Source organism: Hypanus sabinus, chromosome 6 (genome assembly GCF_030144855.1).
Source record: "Hypanus sabinus isolate sHypSab1 chromosome 6, sHypSab1.hap1, whole genome shotgun sequence".
NCBI lineage: Eukaryota > Metazoa > Chordata > Chondrichthyes > Myliobatiformes > Dasyatidae > Hypanus > Hypanus sabinus.
Window position 1 is genome coordinate 1,768,503 of NC_082711.1, and position 18,832 is coordinate 1,787,334.

Below are 18,832 nucleotides of genomic sequence, written 5' to 3' on the forward strand. Positions count from 1 at the left end.
CTAACCATTGCACTACTGTGCTGCCCTGAGGCACTAATTTGGATTGGAGTTTGGATTTGCGATAGTAGATGGTTGCCTCTGGACATCTGTGACTAGTGGTGTGCCACAGGGATTGGTACTGGGTTTGTCATCTACATCAAAGATCTGGATGATAATGTGGTTAATTGGGTCAGCATATTTGCGGATGACATGAGGATTGGGGATGTAGCGGACACCGAAGAAGTCTATCAAAGCTTGCAGCAGGATCTGGACCAGCTGGAAAAATGGGCTGAAAAATGGTGGATGGAATTTAAAGCAGACAAGTATGAGGAGGACCAAACAGGGTAGGTCTCACATAGTGAATGGTAGGGCACTGAGTGTGGTAGTACACAGGGGTCTGGCAATTTCATTGGAAGTGGTGTCACAGGTAGATTGAGTCTTTCAGAAAGCTTTTAGACACCTTGGATTTCATAGATCAAAGTATTGAATGCAGGGGGTTGGGATGTTATGTTGAAATTGTGTAATATATTGATGAGGCCTAATTTAGGAGTTTTGTATTTAGTTTTGGTCATCTACACACTGGAAAGATGTAAATAAGATTGAAAGAGTACAGAGAAAATTTACAAGGATGTTGCCAAGGTGGGAGGATCTGCATTATAAGGAAAGATTGATTACGTTGGAACTTTATTCTCTAGAACTTAGAAGATTGAGGTGAGTCATGATAGTGGCACACAAAATTATGAGGGATATACATATGGTTAATTCAAGCAGGCTTTTTCCACTGTTAGGGTGAGACTTAAGCTAAAGATGAAGAATTGAGGGTGAGAGGTGAAATGTTCAAGGGGAACGAGGAGAAACCTTTTCAGTCAAAGGGATATGAGAGTATGGAACACAAGTGGTGGATGTGATTTTGATTTCAATGCTCAAGCGAAGTTTGGATAGGTACATAGGTGGGAGAGGTATGGAGGTCTCTGTTCTGGGTGCAGATTCATGGGACAAGGCAATTTAAGTCGTTTGTCATGGACTGGATGGGCTTATTTCTGTGCTGTAGTTTTCTATAACGTCTCACTGTTCTCATACTGTATGTTTTTCCTTGCTGTTTGGCCATGTGTGATGGGATATTTTTAACCCACGCTCACCTATGCCTTCTGCAGCTTATCGAACCTGGTTACACTGGAACTCCGGGAGAACCTTCTAAAGACACTGCCAACGTGAGTATGAGCCATTGTTTTCAATGTCATCCAATAGCCTGCACTCTGTACTACAGAACATTGCTGGCATCCGCAAACTGCCAGTCTTGACTCTGTACTCTACCATTTGCTCTCATCGACAGACTGTGCCAACCTTAGCTCTGTACTCTTCCACATTGCTCTCTTCCCAAACCCTTGACTCTGTCCTGCGCCATATTACTACCTACAGTAAACCATGCCAGTCCTTGGAAATCATGAGGGCTGCAGATGGTCTTTTTCCTGAGCTTGAGAAAACTGAAACACATATGCAGAGGATTAAGTTGAGAGAGGAAAGATTTAAATCAGACCGGAAGGGTAAATTTCTGGGAGTGTACACAATATTGAAACTGTCACCTGGTCCCTTAACATTTCCTCTTTACTCCAGGAAGCACAGTAGCATCTCCACTTCTTGAGGAGATTGAGAGAACGAGTGCTCCCCCTCCTCCCTTCTAACCAAATTTATGCAGGAGTGTGAACAGCTGCATCACTGTCTGGTATGAGAATTGGAAGGCGTCAGTCCGCAAAGCCCTACAAAGGATGGGCAAGGACCGTGAAGAGGATCATCAGGGTCTCTCTTCCACATGTCCAAGGTATTTGCCAGGAGCATTGTGTATGCAGGGCCTTTGGCATTGTTGATAATCCCTCCCATCCGTCTAACAGTCTTTTTGACCCTCTGCCATCAGGCAGGAGTACGGTAGCATTAGGGCAAGATTGTTGGGATGGGAAGCAACTTCTTCCCCCAGGCTCAGAACTACTGAACTCCCTGCCACCACACGTGAAGCGGCAGTAGTGTTATACTGTTTACTTTTTAACTTGTGCTGTAAATGCATCTTATCTCTGGCAATATTGTGTGTCGTGTGTGAGTTATCCGTACTGTTGTGCACCTTGGTCCTGAGGAATATTGTTTTGTTTGGCTGTGTACTGACAACCATGGTGATCAGGTCTCCAGCACTGAGCCTGGTTCCGTGGTGCAGAAGGGAAAGAGGAAGATGAGGAAAGCAGTGGTCATAGGGGATTCCATAGTGAGGGGAACAGACAGGAGGCTCTGTCAGCCTGACAGAGATACCCACATGGTGTGTTGCCAGGGTATAGGATGTCTCGGATCGGGTGCCGGGTATTCTGAAGGGAAGAGAGTGAACAGCCAGAAGTCTTAGTACTAATAACATAGGTAGAAAGAGGGAGGAGGTCCTGAAGAGAGATTTCAGGCAGTTAGGTAGGAAGCTGAAAAGCAGGACCTCGCCTGTGCCACGTGCTAGTGTGTACAAGAATAGCGTGATCAGGTGTATTAATGTGTGGCTGAGAGATTGGTGTAGAGGGGCAGGGCTTCAGATTCCTGAATCATTGGGTCCTCTTCTGGGGGAGGTACGACCTGTACAAAAGGTTACACCTGACCCCAAAGGCGTCCAATATCCTTGTGGGCACATTTAAGAGAATTGTTAGGGAAGGCTTAAACTAATTTGGCTGGGGGATGGGAACCGGAGTGATAGGGTTGAGGAAGGGGAAAACAGAAATAAATAAAAGATAACGTACAACAGAGATTATAGAAAGAACAGACAGGAAATGAGGCTTAATCACAGTTAGTGGCATGAGTTACAGGGCAATAGAGGTGTGGTGCAGTTAAAACAGAAAGCAACAAATACTGGACTAGGTTTTGTATTTGAATGCACTCAGCATAAGGAATAAAATGGACGACCCTGAAATTTGGCAACAGTTTGGCAAATATGATGTTGTGGCCACCTCTGAAACTTGGCTGAAGGATGGCTGCCATTGGGAGCTGAATGTCCAAGGATATATGGTGTATCAGAAAGATAGGTTAGTAGACAGAGGGGGTGATGTTGCTCTGTGTGTAAGAAATAATATTAAATCATTAGAAAGAGATGGCATAGGATTGGAAGGTGTAGAGTCTGTATAGGTTGAGTAAAGAAATGGCAAGAGTAAAAGGCCGCCAAACAGCAACTAGGATGTGGATTACAAATTACTGCAGGAGATAGAAAAGGCGTGTCAGAAAGGCAATGTCATGATAATCATTGGTGATTTTAACATGAAAGTGGATTGGGAAAACCAGATCAGTACTGGACCTCAAGAGAGAGAATTTATAGAATGTCTAAGCAGTAGCTTTTTAGAACAGCTTGTTGTTGAGCCCACTAGGGGATTGGCTGTGCTGGATTGGGTGTTGTGCAATGATCCGGAGATGATGAGAGACCCTTGGGGGTTAAGGAACCCTTAGGGGCAGTGATCACAATACGATCGAGTTCACATTGAAAATTGAGAGGGAAAAAATAAAATCCAATGTGTCGGTATTTCAGTAGAATAGAGGAAATTACAATGGTGTAAGAAGGGAACTGGCTGAAGTTGACTGGAAAGGGACATTTGCAGGAAGGACAGCAGAGCAGCAATGGCTGAAGTTTCTGCGAAGAATGAGGGATGTGCAAGACAGATATATTCCAAATAAGAAGAAATTTTCAAATGGAAGAAGGACACTTCTGTGGCTGAAAAGTGAAATCAGAGCCAAAGTAAAAGTATAAGAGAGGGCATAAAAGGAAACCAGAACTAGTGGGAAGATAGAGGATTGAGAAGCTTTTAACAACTTGGAAAAGGAAACTAAGAAAGTCATTAGGAAGGAAAAGATGAATTATGAAAAGAAGCTGGCGACTAATATCAAAGAAGATACTGAAAGCTTTTTTAAGTATAGGGTAGATATAGAGTCGAGGGTAGATATGGGACCAATACAAAATGACACTGGAGATATTTTAATGAGAGATGCAGAGATGGCAGTGGAACTGAATGCGTATTTTGCATCAGTCTTCACAGTGGAAGACACCTACAGTATACCAGACATTCAAGAGTGTTGGAAGTGAAGTTTGTGCAGTGAAAATTACAACTGAGAAGGTGCTCATGAAGCTTAATGGTCTGAGGGTGGATAAACCTCCAGGACCTGATGGAATGCACTCTCGGGTTTTGGAGGAAGTAGCTAGACAGATTGTGGAGACATTAATGATGATCTTTCAAGAATCGATAGATTCTGGCATTGTTGCTGATGACTGGAAAATTACAAATGTTGCTCTGCTATTTAAGAAGGGTGGGAGGCAGCAGAAAGGAAGCCATAGATCTGTTACCCTGACATCAGTGGTTGGGAAGTTGTTGGAATCGATTGTTAGGGATGAGATTACGGAGTTCCTGGAGGCACATGAGAAGATAGGCCAAAGCCAGCATGGTTTCCTGAAAGGAAGATCTTGCCTGACTAACCTACTGCAATTATTTGAGGAAATTACAAGCAGGGCTGACAAAGGAGATGCAGTAGATGTGGTGTCTTTGGATTTTCAGAAGGCCTTTGACAAGGTGCCACACATGAGACTGCTAAGCAAGATAAGAGCCCATGGAATTACTAGGGGTGTTACAAGGGGTGTTACTATGGGTGGAGCATTGGCTGGTTGGCAGAAAATAGAGAGTGGGAATAAAGGGATCCTATTCTGGCTGGTTGCCGGTTACCAGTGGAGTTCCACAGGGGTCGATGTGGGGATTTGGACTATGGTATTAGTGGATTTAGGTGGAGGAAACAACCTGCAGAGAGACTTAGATAGTTTAGGAGAATGGGCCCAAAGATGTAAATGAAACACAATGTTGGAAAGTGTGTGGTCATACACTTTGGTGGAAGAAATAAACGGGCAGACTATTATTTAGATGGGGAGAGAATTCAAAATGCAGAGACGCAAAGGGACTTGGGGGGCCTATGGGCCTAAAGGTTAACTCCAGGTTGAGTTGGTTGTGAAGAAGGTGAATGTAATGTTGGCATTCATTTCTAGAGGTATAGGGATGTCATGTTGAGGCTTTGTAAGGCACTCGTGATACCACACTTGGATTATTGTGTACAGTTTTGGGCTCCTTATTTTAGAAAGGATATACTGACATTGGAGAGGGTTCAGAGAAGATTTGCAAGAAGGATTCCAGGATTGAAAGGCTCACCATGTGAGGAACGCCTGGCAGCTTGTGGGCTGTATTCCCTGGAGTTCAGGAGAATGAGGGGAGATCTCAAAGGATCATGGGATGGGAGGCACTGATGGGCAGAAAGAGAGAAGAAAAAAGGAGGGGGGGGAGAAAACTAAATATTATCAGGGATGGGGTAAGAAGGGGAGGAGGGGCATTAACCTGATGGCATGACAACACCTTATTTACCGGCTGGGTAGCCTCCAACCTGTTGGCATGAACATTGACTTCTCTAACTTCTGTTAATGCCCCTCCTCCCCTTCTTACCCCAACCCTGATATATTTAGTTTTTCCCCCCTCCTTTTTTCTCTCTTTCTGCCCATCACTCTGCCTGTTCTCCATCTCCCTCTGGTTTCTCCTCTCCCCTTTTCTTTCTCCCCAGACCTCCCGTCCCATGATCCTTTCCCTTCTCCAGCTCTGTATCCCTTTTTGCCAATCACCTTTCCGGCTCTCAGCTTCACCCCACCCCCTCCGGTCTTCTCCTATCATTTTGCATTTCCCCCTACCCCCCCCCCCCACACGACTTTCAAATCTCTTACAATCTTTCCTTTCAGTTAGCCCTGACGAAGGGTCTCGGCCTAAAACGTTGACTGTACTTCTTCCTATAGATGCTGCCTGGCCTACTGCATTCCACCAGCATTTTGTGTGTGTTATTTGAACAGAAATTTGAATTTTTCCACACAGAGGCTGGTTGGTTTCTGGAGTTGGGTGCCACAGGAAGAGTTTGTGACAGATATGTTCGAAATATTTAAAAAAGACATTTGGACAGGATGGTTTAGAGAGGCATAGTAAAACATAGAAATCTTCAGCACATTACAGGCCTTTCAGCCCACAACGTTGTACCAACCATGTAACCTACTCTAGAAACTGCCTTGAAAAAGATGTCTAGTTTGGAAGCGTAAGACTGAGCTCATTGAAACATACTGCATTCTGGGATGGTTAAAAGACCAGATGAAGGCAGACAATTCCTTGGCTGGCAAGTTCAGAATGAGGGAGGGTCATGGCTTCTGGCTACGGGGCCTAGCATTTATGACTGAGCTGAGGGTTTTCCCAGAGAGTCGTGAATCTGGAATTCTCTGTGCAGTGAGGCAGTAGAGACTAGTCTTAAGATAGATATTAAAATAGAGAGATTTTTGTACAGCATGGGAATAAAGTGTTATGGGAGAAGAGGCAGGTAGGTCGATCTGAATCCCCGGAAAGATAAGCTGTGATCTTACTGATGGCAGAACAGGCTTGATGAGTCAGATGTCCAACTGCTGCTCATATACTTACCTGTGACGGACTGCCCAGTCACCTCCCAGGTCACGCTCTCTTCTCACTACTGCCATCACGATAAAGGTATAAGAGCCTCTGACCCCACACAGTCAAGTACCTGATCAGTTATTACCATCAACCATGAGGCTCTTGAGCGTATAACTTCACTCAACTTCACTGAGCTGTTCCCAGAACCAAGGAACTCACTTTCAAGAACCTTTCATCCCATGTCATTAATATTTATTGCTTATTTGTTTATTATTAATCATTTTTTTAATATTTGCAGAGTTTGCTGTCCTTTGCATATTGACTGTCTGTCCTGTTAGGTGTGGATATTTGATTCTCTTAAGGTTCCTGGATATACTGTATCTGTCACAAGGAAAGTAATCTCAAGATTGTGTTTGATAATAAATTTACTTGAACTTAGATTTAGAAACATAGAAAAGCTACAGCACAGTACAGGCCCTTCGGCCCACAAAGCTGTGCTGAATATGTCCTTACCTAGGGTTACCCATAGCTTTCTATTTTTCTGAGCTCTGTATACCTGTCCAGGAGTCTCTTAAAAGACCCTATCGTATCTGCCTCCACCACCATCGCCAGCAGCCCATTCCACGCACTCACCACTCTCCGTGTAAAAAAAAAAAGTTACCCCTGATATCTCCTTTGTACCTTGTTCCAAGCATCTTAAAACTGTGCCCTCTCGTGCTAGCCATTTCAGCCCTGGGAAAAAGCCTCTGACTATCCACATGATCAATGCCTCTCATCATCTTATACACCTCTATCAGGTCACTTCTCATCCTGTGTTGCTCTAAGGAAAAAAGGCTGAGTTCACTCAACCTATTCTCATAAGATATGCTCCCCAATCCAGGCAACCTTCTTGTAAATCTCTTCTTTACTTTTACTTTACTTTATTGTCACCAAACAATTGATACTGGAGCGTACAATCATCACAGTGATATTTGATTCTGCACCCTTTCTATGGTTTCTACATCCTTCCTATAGTGAGGTGACCAGAACAGAGCACAGTACAGTTGGCCCTCCTTATGCGCAGGGGATTGTTTCCGGGATCCCCCGCGGATACCAAAAAACGCGGCTGCTCAAGTCCCTTATTTAACCCGTTTTAGTGTGGGTGGACTTTAGGACCCAGGGGAGCTCAGGACCCGGTGCCCGTGGCTGCTGCTGAGTCCGCAGTGTGTCTGTTCAGTCGACGGAAAATGATCACGATTGAAAATAAAGTGGAAATTATAAAGCGATCGGAAAGAGGTGAAATGCCATCGGTCATCGGAAAAGTGTTAGGCTATAGTCGGTCAACAGTCGGAACAAAGGATAAAGTGAGAATAATGGAGCATGTGAAAGGCCCTGCCCTGATGAAAGCTACAATTATTTCTAAGCAAGAGGTTTAATTTTGAAATGCATACGTTTCTTAAGTTTTATATGCATAGAAAGGTAAAATATATACTATATGCTGAGACAAACGTTTGACTAACTGACACTAAATAATACCGGATGTACCTTTTCCAACTTATGTACAAATCCGACTTAAAGACGGACTCAGGAACGGAATTCATTAGTGACCCAGAGACTGCCTGTACTTTAAATGATCTCTAGATTACGTACAATACCTAATACAATGTAAATGCTATGTAAATAGTTGTTATACTGTATTGTTCAGGGAATAATAACAAGAAAAAATTCTGTACATGCTCAAACAACGAGCACTGGAGAGAGAACTTGTGGGTTTTTTTCCGATCCCGATCCGTGGTAACCTATGCATATCCTCCCGTACACTTTAAAACATCTCTAGATTACTCATAATACCTAATACAATGTAAATACTATGTAAATAGTTGTTATACCGTATTGTTTAGGGAATGATGACAAGAAAAAAGTCTGTACATGCTGAAACAATGAGTGCTGGAGAGAGAACTTCCGGGTTTTCCCGAACCGTGGTTGGTTGAATCCATGCATGCAGAACCTGCGGATAAGGAGGGCCAACTGTACTCCGAGTGGGGTCTGACCAGTGTCCTATATAGCTGCAGCATTACCTCTCAGCTCTTAAACTCAATCCTACAATTGATGAAGGCCAATGCAGTGTATGCTTTCTTGACCACTAAGTCAACCTGCGCAGCAGCCTTGAATGTCCTATGAACTCGAACCCCAAGATCCCTCTGATCCTCCACACTGCCAAGAGTCTTACCGTTAATATTATATTATGTCTTCAAATTTGATCTACCAAACTGAACCACTTCATACTTATCTGGGTTGAACTCCATCTGCCACTTCCCAGCCTATTTTTGCATCCTATCAATGTCCCATTGTGAACTCTGGCAGCCCTCCATACTATCCACAACACCTCCAACCTTTGTGTCATCAGAAAACTTACTTACCCATCCCTCCACTTCTTTATCCAGGTCATGTATAAAAGTCATGAATAGTAGGGCTCTCAGAACAGATCCCTGAGGCACACCACTGGTCACCGACCTCCACGCAGAATATGCAGAAGATTTCTTAGGTTCTTAAGCAAATGGGACCAGCCCAGGTGGACATTTCAGTTAGCATGGACAAATTGGGCTGAATAGTCTTCCACACTGTTTAACTGTGTGCTATCTCCTGCAGATCTCTGTCTTTCCTGGTGAAGCTAGAAGAGTTGGACCTGGGCAGCAATGAACTTGAAGTGCTGGTAATTAACCTGTTTACCCTACTTTCCCCCTGCATCAGGTTGTAAGGCCACAGACACACTGTCCTTCCTCTCGTCACCTCAGAAGTAGACATATTGAATCTGTTTACCTTCTGTAATGCGCTCATTTAGATTTTTACTGATAATGGTACAGGGTATTTCATTTAATAGCTTTCTGTAGTAGTGTGTCCTGCTGATTGAATGTTTGGGTTTCAGCTAAAGAAATTATGTTCAGCTTAGGAATGTTGTGTCAGCCAATCAGGATGGATGATGGTGGCGTTGAGAGAACGTTCTGGAAAAAGCGAGGTGAAGAGACATTTGTGATGGATACTGGTGGGATTCATGGTCTTTTGGTGGGAGATGTAGAAAGTAGAAGATGGGGAGAGACAGCTGTAGACACAGTTGGTCTGATGGGAAGATGCGATTCAAGGAGTGCTTCGCAAGAAGGAGTCCAGGGTAGAAAGTTCTATCAGTGATTGGTGATAAGAATTCAGTGATGTGAGTCACAGCCATATGCCACTGTTGGACAATATGGGCTCCAACACCTGTGTACATTTAAACTGGTTTAGTTGTAGTGGGCCTTTTAATTTTTTTTTTCTTTTTATTCCTCTTAATAACTGTTGAGAAAGCTGAAATTAGAAAATATGCTTTCTTTATAACTGTATGTGGTGTACGATCTGTTAAACCATAGAACACTACAGCACAGTAAGGGCCCTTCAGCCCTCCATGTTGTGCCGACCCATACAATCCTTAAAAAAAAAGTACTAAACCCACACTACCCCATAATCCTCTATTTTTCTTTCATCCATGTGCCTGTCTAAGAGGCTCTTAAACTCACCTCTTCAATAACTTCCAATTCCCTGGCTCCAACCGCTTCATTTTCACCATGGATGTTCAATCCTTATACACTTCCATCCCCCATCAAGAAGGCCTCAAAGACCTCCGCTACTTTTTGGATAACAGACCCCACCAGTTCCCCAGCACCACCACACTCCTCCGGCTGGCAGAGCTTGTTCTAACTCTCAATAACTTCTCCTTTGGTTCTTCCCACTTTCTCCAGATCAAGGGTGTAGCCATGGGCATTCGCATGGGCCCCAGCTATGCCTGCCTCTTTGTGGGTTATGTGGAACAGTCTATGCTCCAAATCTATACTGGCACCACTCCCCAACTTTTCCTCCGCCTCATTGGTGCTGCTTCCTGCACCCATGCTGAGCTCGTCAGTTTTATCATCTTTCATCCAGCCCTTAAATTCACTTGGTCCATCTTGGACACTTCTCTCCCCTTTCTTGATCTCTTGGTCTCCATCTGTGGAGACAGGCTATCCACTGACACCTTCAATAAACCCACTGACTCCCATAACCACCTTGACTATACCTCTTCCCACCCTGCCCAATGCAAAAATGCCATTCCCTATTCCCAGTTCCTCCATCTCCACCGCATCTGCTCCCAGGATGAGACTTTCCGTTCCAGGACTTCTCAAATGTCCCCTTTCTTTCAGGATCGTGGTTTCCCATCTGGCGTCATCAAAGATGCCCTCACCTACATCTCCTCCACTTCCCGCATTTCAGCCCTTAACCCATCCTCCTGTCACCACAACAGGGACAGGGTTCCCCTTGTCTTCACCTACCATCCCACCAGCCTCCGGATCCAACATATTATCCTCCGCAACTTCCGCCACCTTCAGCAGGACCAAACCACCAAGCACATCTTTCCCTCCCTGCCCCTCTCAGCTTTTCACAGGGATCATTCCCTCCACGACTACTTGGTCCACATGTCCCTCCCAACAGAACTCCCACCCGGCACTTATCCCTGCAAGCGCAAATGCTACACCTGTCCCCACACCTCCCCACTTACCACCATTCCGGGCCCCGGACAGTCCTTCCAGGTGAGGCAACATTTCACCTGCGAGTCTGCTGGAGTCGTCCATTGCATCCGGTGCTCCCGGTGCAGCCTCCTCTACATCGGCGAGACCCAATGCAGATTGGGGAACCGCTTTGTCGAGCACCTATGCTCCGTCCGTCACAATAGACAGGACCTCCCGGTTGCCACCCACTTCAACTCTACCTCTCATTCCAATCTAGATATGTCCATACATGGCCTCCTCTACTGCCATGAGGAGACTAAACTCAGGTTGGAGGAGCAACACCTCATATACTGTCTGGGTAGCCTCCAGCCTGGTGATATGAACATTGAATTCTCCAATTTCCGGTAATTCCCTCCCCCTCCCCCTATCCCAGGTCCCTCTCTGCCTCTCTCCCCTTTCAACTTCCTGCTTCTTTATCTCTACAGTTCTTTCATGCTTATCCCTTCCCCTATCTTTCCTCTGATTGGTTTTCCACTTGGCGCCTCTAGGCCCTACCCCCTCCCCTATCTCTATTTACTGGGCTTCGGCCCTCTCTTCCCCCCCCATTCCTGATGAAGGGTCTCGGCTGGAAACGTTGGCTACTATTTTCTCACGGATGCTGCCTGACCTGCTGAGTTCTTTCAGCGTTGTGTACGTATTCTTTGATCCACAGCATCTGCAGTTGTATTTTTGTGTCTTAAATACCCCTAATGTTTAGCCTCCACCACCATCCCTGGCAAGTCATTTCAGGCACTCACAACCCTCTGTGTAAAAAAAACTTACCCCTGATGTCTCCCTTAAACTTCCCTCCCTTAATTTTGAACATATGCCCTCTGGTGTTTGCTATTGGTGCCCTGGGAAACAGGTACTGACTATCCACCCTATCTATGCCTCTCATAATCTTGTAGACCTCTATCAAATCCCCTTTCATTCTTCTAGGCTCCAAAGAGAAAAGTCCCAGCTCTGCTAACCTTGCATCACATGACTTGTTCTCCAATCCAGGAAAGATCCTGGTAAGTCTCTGCACCCTATCCATAGCTTCCACATCATTCCTATAATGAGGTGACCAGAATTGAACACAATACTCTAAGTGCGGTCTCACCAGAGATTTGTAGAGTTGCAACAGATTGGATGGGTTGCACCTGAATTTGAGGGGGAGCAATATCCTTGCTGGTCGGTTTGCTAGCATGGTTCGGGAGGGTTTAAACTAATTTGCAAGGGGGATGGAACCCGGAGCGATAGAGCAGTGACAGAAGTGCATGGAGTAAAGCCAGATTTAACATATAGAGAGGCTTTGAGGAAAGAGCAGCAGAATAAAGGGTATAAAGGTAGTAAGGTAGAAGGGCTAAAGTGTGTGTACTTCAATGCAAGAAGCATCAGGAACAAAGGTGATGAACTGAGAGCTTGGATACATACATGGAATTATGATGTAGTGGCCATTACAGAGACTTGGCTGGCACCAGGGCAGGAATGTATTCTCAATATTCCTGGAATTCAGTGCTTTAAAAGGGATAGAGAGGGAGGAAAAAGGGGAGGAGGGGTGGCATTACTGGTCAGAAAGGGTGGGTATTGTAGCAGGATCCTCTTTTAAGTCAGTATGGGTGGAAGTCAGGAACAGGAAGGGAGTATAGGCCCCCTGGTAGCAGCAGAGATACCAAAGAGCAGATTGGGAGGCAGATTTTGGAAAGGTGCAATAATAACAGGGTTGTTATCATGGGTGACTTTAACTTCCCCAATATTGATTGGGACTTGATTATTTCCAAGGGTTTAGATGAGGCAGAGTTTGTTAAGTGTGTCCAGGATGGATTCCTGTCAGAGTATGTTGACAGGCCGACTAGGGGAAATGCCATACTAGATCTAGTATTAGGTAAGGAACCGGGTCAGGTCACAGATCTCTCAGTGGGTGAGCATCTGGGGAACAGTGATCACTGCTCCCTGACCTTTAGCATTATCATGGAAAAGGATAGAATCAGAGAGGACAGGAAAATTTTTAATTGGGGAAGGGCAAATTATGAGGCTATAAGGCTAGAACTTGCAGGTGTGAATTGGGATGATGTTTTTGCAGGGAAATGTACTATGGACATGTGGTCGATGTTTAAGGATCTCTTGCAGGATGTTAGGGATAAATTTGTCCCGGTGAGGAAGATAAAGAATGGTAGGGTGAAGGAACCATGGGTGACAAGTGAGGTGGAAAATCTAGTCAGGTGGAAGAAGGCAGCATACATGAGGTTTAGGAAGCAAGGATCAGATGGGTCTATTGAGGAATATAAGGTAGCAAGAAAGGAGCTTAAGAAGGGGCTGAGAAGAGCAAGAAGGGGGCATGAGAAGGCCTTGGCGAGTTGGGTAAAGGAAAACCCCAAGGCATTCTTCAATTATGTGAAGAACAAAAGGATGACAGGAGTGAAGGTAGGACCGACTAGAGATGAAAGTGGGAAGATGTGCCTGGAGGCTGTGGAAGTGAGCGAGGTCCTCGATGAATACTTCTCTTCGGTATTCACCACTGAGAGGGAACTTGATGACGGTGAGGACAATATGAATGAGGTTGATGTTCTGGAGCATGTTGATATTAAGGGAGAGGAGGTGTTGGAGTTGTTAAAATACATTAGGATGGATAAGTCCCTGGGGCCTGACGGAATATTCCCCAGGCTGCTCCACGAGACAGGGGAAGAGATTGCTGAACCTCTGGCTCGGATCTTTATGTCCACGTTGTCCACTGGAATGGTACCAGAGGATTGGAGAGAGGCGAATGTTGTCCCCTTGTTCAAAAAAGGTAGTAGGGATAGTCCGGATAATTATAGACCAGTGAGCCTTACGTCTGTGGTGGGAAAGCTGTTGGTAAAGATTCTTAGAGAGAGGATCTATGGGCATTTAGAGAATCATGGTCTGATCAGGGACAGTCAGCATGGCTTTGTGAAGGGCAGATCATGTCTAAAAAGCCTGATAGAGTTCTTTGAGGAGGTGACCAGACATATAGATGAGTGTAGTGCAGTGGATGTGATCTACATGGATTTTAGTAAGGCATTTGACAAAGTTCCGCACGGTAGGCTTATTCAGAAAGTCAGAAGGCATGGGATCCAGGGAGGTTTGGCCAGGTGGATTCAGAATTGGCTTGCCTGCAGAAGGCAGAGGGTCGTGGTGGAGGGAGTGCATTCAGATTGGAGTGTTGTGACTAGTGGTGTCCCATAAGGATCTGTTCTGGGACCTCTACTTTTTGTGATTTTTATTAGCGACCTGGATGTGGGGGTAGAAGGGTGGGTTGACAAGTTTTCAGACGACACAAAGGTTGGTGGTGTTGTAGATAGTGTAGAGGATTGTTGAAGATTGCAGAGAGACATTGATAGGATGCAGATGTGGGCTGAGAAGTGGCAGATGGAGTTTAACCCGGAGAAGTGTGAGGTGGTACACCTTGGAAGGACAAACTCCAAGGCAGAGTACACAGTAAATGGTAGGATACTTGGTAGTGTGGAAGGGCAGAGGGATCTGTGGGTACATGTCCACAGATCCCTGAAAGTTGCCTCACAGGTAGATAGGGTAGTTAAGAAAGCTTATGGGGTGTTAGCTTTCATAAGTTGAGGGATAGAGTTTAAGAGATGCGATGTAATGATGCAGCTCTATAAAACTCTGGTTAGGCCACACTTGGAGTACTGTGACCAGTTCTGGTCGCCTCAGTATATGAAGGATGTGGAAGCATTGGAAAGGGTACAGAGGAGATTTACCAGGATGCTGGCTGGTTTAGAGAGTATGGATTATGGTCAGAGATTAAGGGAGCTAGGGTTTTACTCTTTGGAGAAGAGGAGGATGAGAGGAGACATGATAGAGGTGTACAAGGTATTAAGAGGAATAGGTAAATTGGACAGCCCCAGGGCACCACTGCTCAGTAAAAGAGGACATGGCTTTAAGGTAGGGGGAGGGAATTTCAAGGGGGATATTAGAGAAAGGTTTTTCACTCAGAGAGTGGTTGGTGCATGGAATGCACTGCCTGAGACAGTGGTGGAGGCAGATACACTAGTGAAGTTTAAGAGACTACTAGACAGGTATATGGAGGAATTTAAGGTGGGGGGTTATATGGGAGGCAGGGTTTGAGGGTCAGCACAACATTGTGGGCCGAAAGGCCTGTAATGTGCTGTACTGTTCGATGTTTTATGTTCTAACATGACCTCTCTACTCTTGAACTCAATGCCCCTGTTAATGAAGCCTAGCATCCCATAGGCCATCTTAACTACCCTATCAACCTGTTCAGTGACCTTGAGGGATGTATGGATTTGAACCTCAAGGTCCCTTTGTTCATCCACACTGTTAAGGAACTGACCATTAATCCTGTACTCAGTCTTCTGTAGTGTCCTTCCAAAATGCATCACCTCACACTTATCGAACTCCATCTGCCATTTTTCTGCTCAACTCTGCAGCCTGTCTATATCCTCTTGTAACCTTCGACAACCTGCAGCTCCATCCAGAACTCCTCCAATCTTCGCGTCATCCGCAAACTTACTCACCCATCCTTCTGCCTCGACATCCAGGTAATTTATAAAAATCACAATTAGCAGGGGTCCCAGGACAGATCCCTGCAGCACTCCACTAGTCACCGACCTCCAGGCAGAATACTTTAATTCCACAACTACCCTCTGCTTTCTTCCATTAAGCCTATTTTTAATCCAAACAGCCAAGCTTCCACTTATCCATTGCTTCATGACTTTCTGGATGAGTCTCTCGTGAGGGACCTTGTTAAGTGCCTTGCTAAAGTCCATGCAGACCACATCCACTGCCCTACCCTCATCAATTTTTGTTACCTCTTCAAAAAACTTAATCAGGCTCGTGAGGCATGATCTTCCCTTCACAAAGCTTTAAAATTCACAAAAATTTAAATTGAAGCAAAAGGCGGAGAGGGGACAGGCAAAGGAAGCTCGGAGAGAAACTTTTTTTTAAATGTTTGGGGCAAAGAGGCTGGACTGTGCAGGCATGTGACGTAGCGCGCCAAAGGTGTAAAAAAAAAAGACCATCATATACAGCTGCCATCATCGTAGCAGCCATCGTTGGAGTGGACTGAGGCAGAGAGGCTTTACTCAATCAGGCTTCGGCGAGAACAGGCAGAGGCAAGCTTTAAACGGGGCACAACTGCACAAGCGTGTGAAAGTCGGCCTCTGAGATCAGTGAGGGAATTTTAACAGTGAGCAGAGGTTGAGGACGAGATTCACTCCAAGTGAGGTAAGGCCGGGTAAGCTCCTTTAATTAATCTGATTAGCTGAAGAGGAGGTAATGGAGGTGGCAGTTAGGGCAGTTGAATGCTCCGTTTGCAGTATGTGGGAAGTCAGGGCAAGCACTGTTGTCCCTGATGACTACACCTGCAAAAGGTGCATCCAGCTGCAGCTCCTGACAAACTGTATTAGGGAAATGGAGCTGGAGGTGGATGAACTTTGGATCATTCGGGAGGCAGAGGCAGAAATAAACGGGAGTTTCAAGGAGATGATCACTCCTGGGAGTCAGGAAACAGGTAGTTGGGTGACTATCAGGAGAGGGAAGGGGAATAGACAGGAAGAACAGAGCACTCCTGTGGCCGTTCCCATCAACAATAAGTATACCGTTTTGGATACTGTTGTTGGGGACGACCTACCAGGGACAAGTTGCAGTGGTTGCGTCTCTGGCACCGAGATTGGACCCTCAGCTCAGAAGGGAAGGAGGGAAAAGAAGAGAGCAGTAGCGATAGGGGATTCGATAGTTAGGGGGACAGATCGGAGGTTCTGTGGAAGAGATTGAGAATCCCGGATGGTCTGTTGCCTCCCTGGTGCCAGGGTCTGCGATATCTCGGATCGAGTTCTCAGTTTTCTCAAGAGGGAGGGTGAGCAGCCGGATATCGTGGTCCATGTAGGGACCAATGATGTGGGTAGGAAGAGTGATGAGGAGGTCTTGAAAGGTGAGTTCAGGGAGCTAGGTGCCAAGTTAAAGGACAGGACCTCCAGGATAGCAATCTCAGGATTGCTACCAGTGCCATGTGCAGTTGGGTTTAGAAATAGTAAGAAAGAGCAGATGAACACGTGGCTGAAGACACGGTGCAGGAGGGAGGGCTTCAGATTTGTAGATAATTTGGCTTTTTTCCAGGGAATGTAGGACCTGTTCCGGCGGGATGGTTTACATCTGAACTGGAAGGGGACAAATATTCTTGCAGGTAGGTTTGCTGGAGAGGCTCCAGTGGATTTAAACTAGATATGAGGAGGGAGGGGAACCAGAGAGTAGGAACAGATGTATGGGACAAGGAAGAAAAAGAAGCCAGTAATGTTCTTTGTACTGTTAGAGATAAACAGAGAGGAAGAGGTGGAGAATTTCTTAAATGCATTTATTTTAATGCTAGGAGCATTGTAAGAAAGGTGGATGAACTTAGAGCATGGATTGATACCTGGAAATATCATGTTGTAGCTATTAGTGAAACATGGTTGCAGGAGGGGTGTGATTGGCAACTAAATATTCCTGGATTTTGTTGCTTCAGGTGTGATAGAATCAGAGAGACAAGAGGGGGAGGTGTGTTGCTTGTCAGAGAAAATATTACAGCGGTGCTTTGGCAGTATAGATTAGACAGCTCATCTAGGGAGGCTATTTGGGTGGAATTGAGGAATGGAAAAGGTGTAGTAACACTTATAGGGGTGTATTATAGACCACCTAATGGGGAGCGAGAATTGGAGGAGCAAATTTGCAAGGAGATAGCAGATATTTGTAGTAATACAGGGTTGTGATTGTGGGAGATTTTAATTTTCCACACATAGACTGGGAAGCCCATACTGTAAAAGGAAAGGATGGTTTGGAGTTTGTAAAATGTGTGCAGGATAGTTTTTTGCAGCAATATATAGAAGTACCGACTAGAGAAGGGGCAGTGTTGGATTTCCTGTTAGGGAATGAGATAGGTCAGGTGATGGAGGTATGTGTTGGGGAGCACTTCGTGTCTAGTGATCATAATACCATTAGTTTCAATATAATTATGGAGAAGGATAGGACTGGACCCAGGGTTGAAATTTTTGATTGGAGAAAGGCTAACTTTGAGGAGATGCGAAAGGATTTAGGAGTGGATTGGGACAATTTGTTTTATGGAAAAGATGTAATACAGAAATGGAAGTCAATTAAAGGTGAAATTTTGAGGGTACAGAATCTTTATGTTCCTGTTATAGACAATAGACAATAGGTGCAGAAGTAGACCATTCGGCCCCTTGAGTCTGCACCACCATTCTGAGATCATGGCTGATCATTCACTATCAATACCCAGTCCCTGCCTTGTCCCCATATCCCTTGATTCCCCTATCCATCAGATATCTATCCAGCTCCTTCTTGAAAGCATCCAGAGAATTGGCCTCTACCGTCTTCCGAGGCAGTGCATTCCACACCTGCACAACTCTCTGGGAGAAGAAGCTCTTCCTCAACTCTGTTTTAAATAACTGACCTCTTATTCTCAATCCATGCCCTCTGGTACTGGACTCTCCCAACATCTGGAACATATTTCCTGCCTCAATCCTATCAAATCCTTTAATTATCTTAAACCTTTCAATCAGATCCCCTCTCAATCTCCTCAATTCCAGCGTGTACAAGCCCAATCTCTCCAATCTCTCTGCGTAAGACAGCCCTGCCATCCCAGGAATCAACCTAGTGAATCTACGCTGCACTTCCTCAATTGCCAGAATGTCCTTCCTTAAACCTGGAGACCAAAACTGTACACAATATTCCAGGTGTGGTCTCACCAGGGCCCTGTACAAATGCAAAAGGACATCCTTGCTCTTGTACTCAATTCCCCTTGTAACAAAGGCCAACATTCCATTTGCCCTCTTCACTGCCTGTTGCACTTGCTCATTCACCTTCATTGACTGGTGAACTAGGACTCCTAGGTCTCTT

General features: G+C 45.2%; 1 protein-coding gene across 8 annotated transcripts in view; it reads left to right on the forward strand.

Annotated features, from left to right (window-relative positions):
* scrib (scribble planar cell polarity protein) overlaps positions 1–18,832 on the forward strand; it is a 349,859-nt gene that overhangs the window by 89,728 nt on the left and 241,299 nt on the right. For all 8 annotated transcript variants that reach the window (XM_059971535.1, XM_059971528.1, XM_059971533.1 and 5 more), the window contains exons 5-6: positions 1,134–1,190; positions 9,063–9,126. In XM_059971535.1, coding sequence (XP_059827518.1) covers positions 1,134–1,190; positions 9,063–9,126 — 121 coding nt within the window. The remainder of the gene's footprint in view (positions 1–1,133; positions 1,191–9,062; positions 9,127–18,832) is intronic.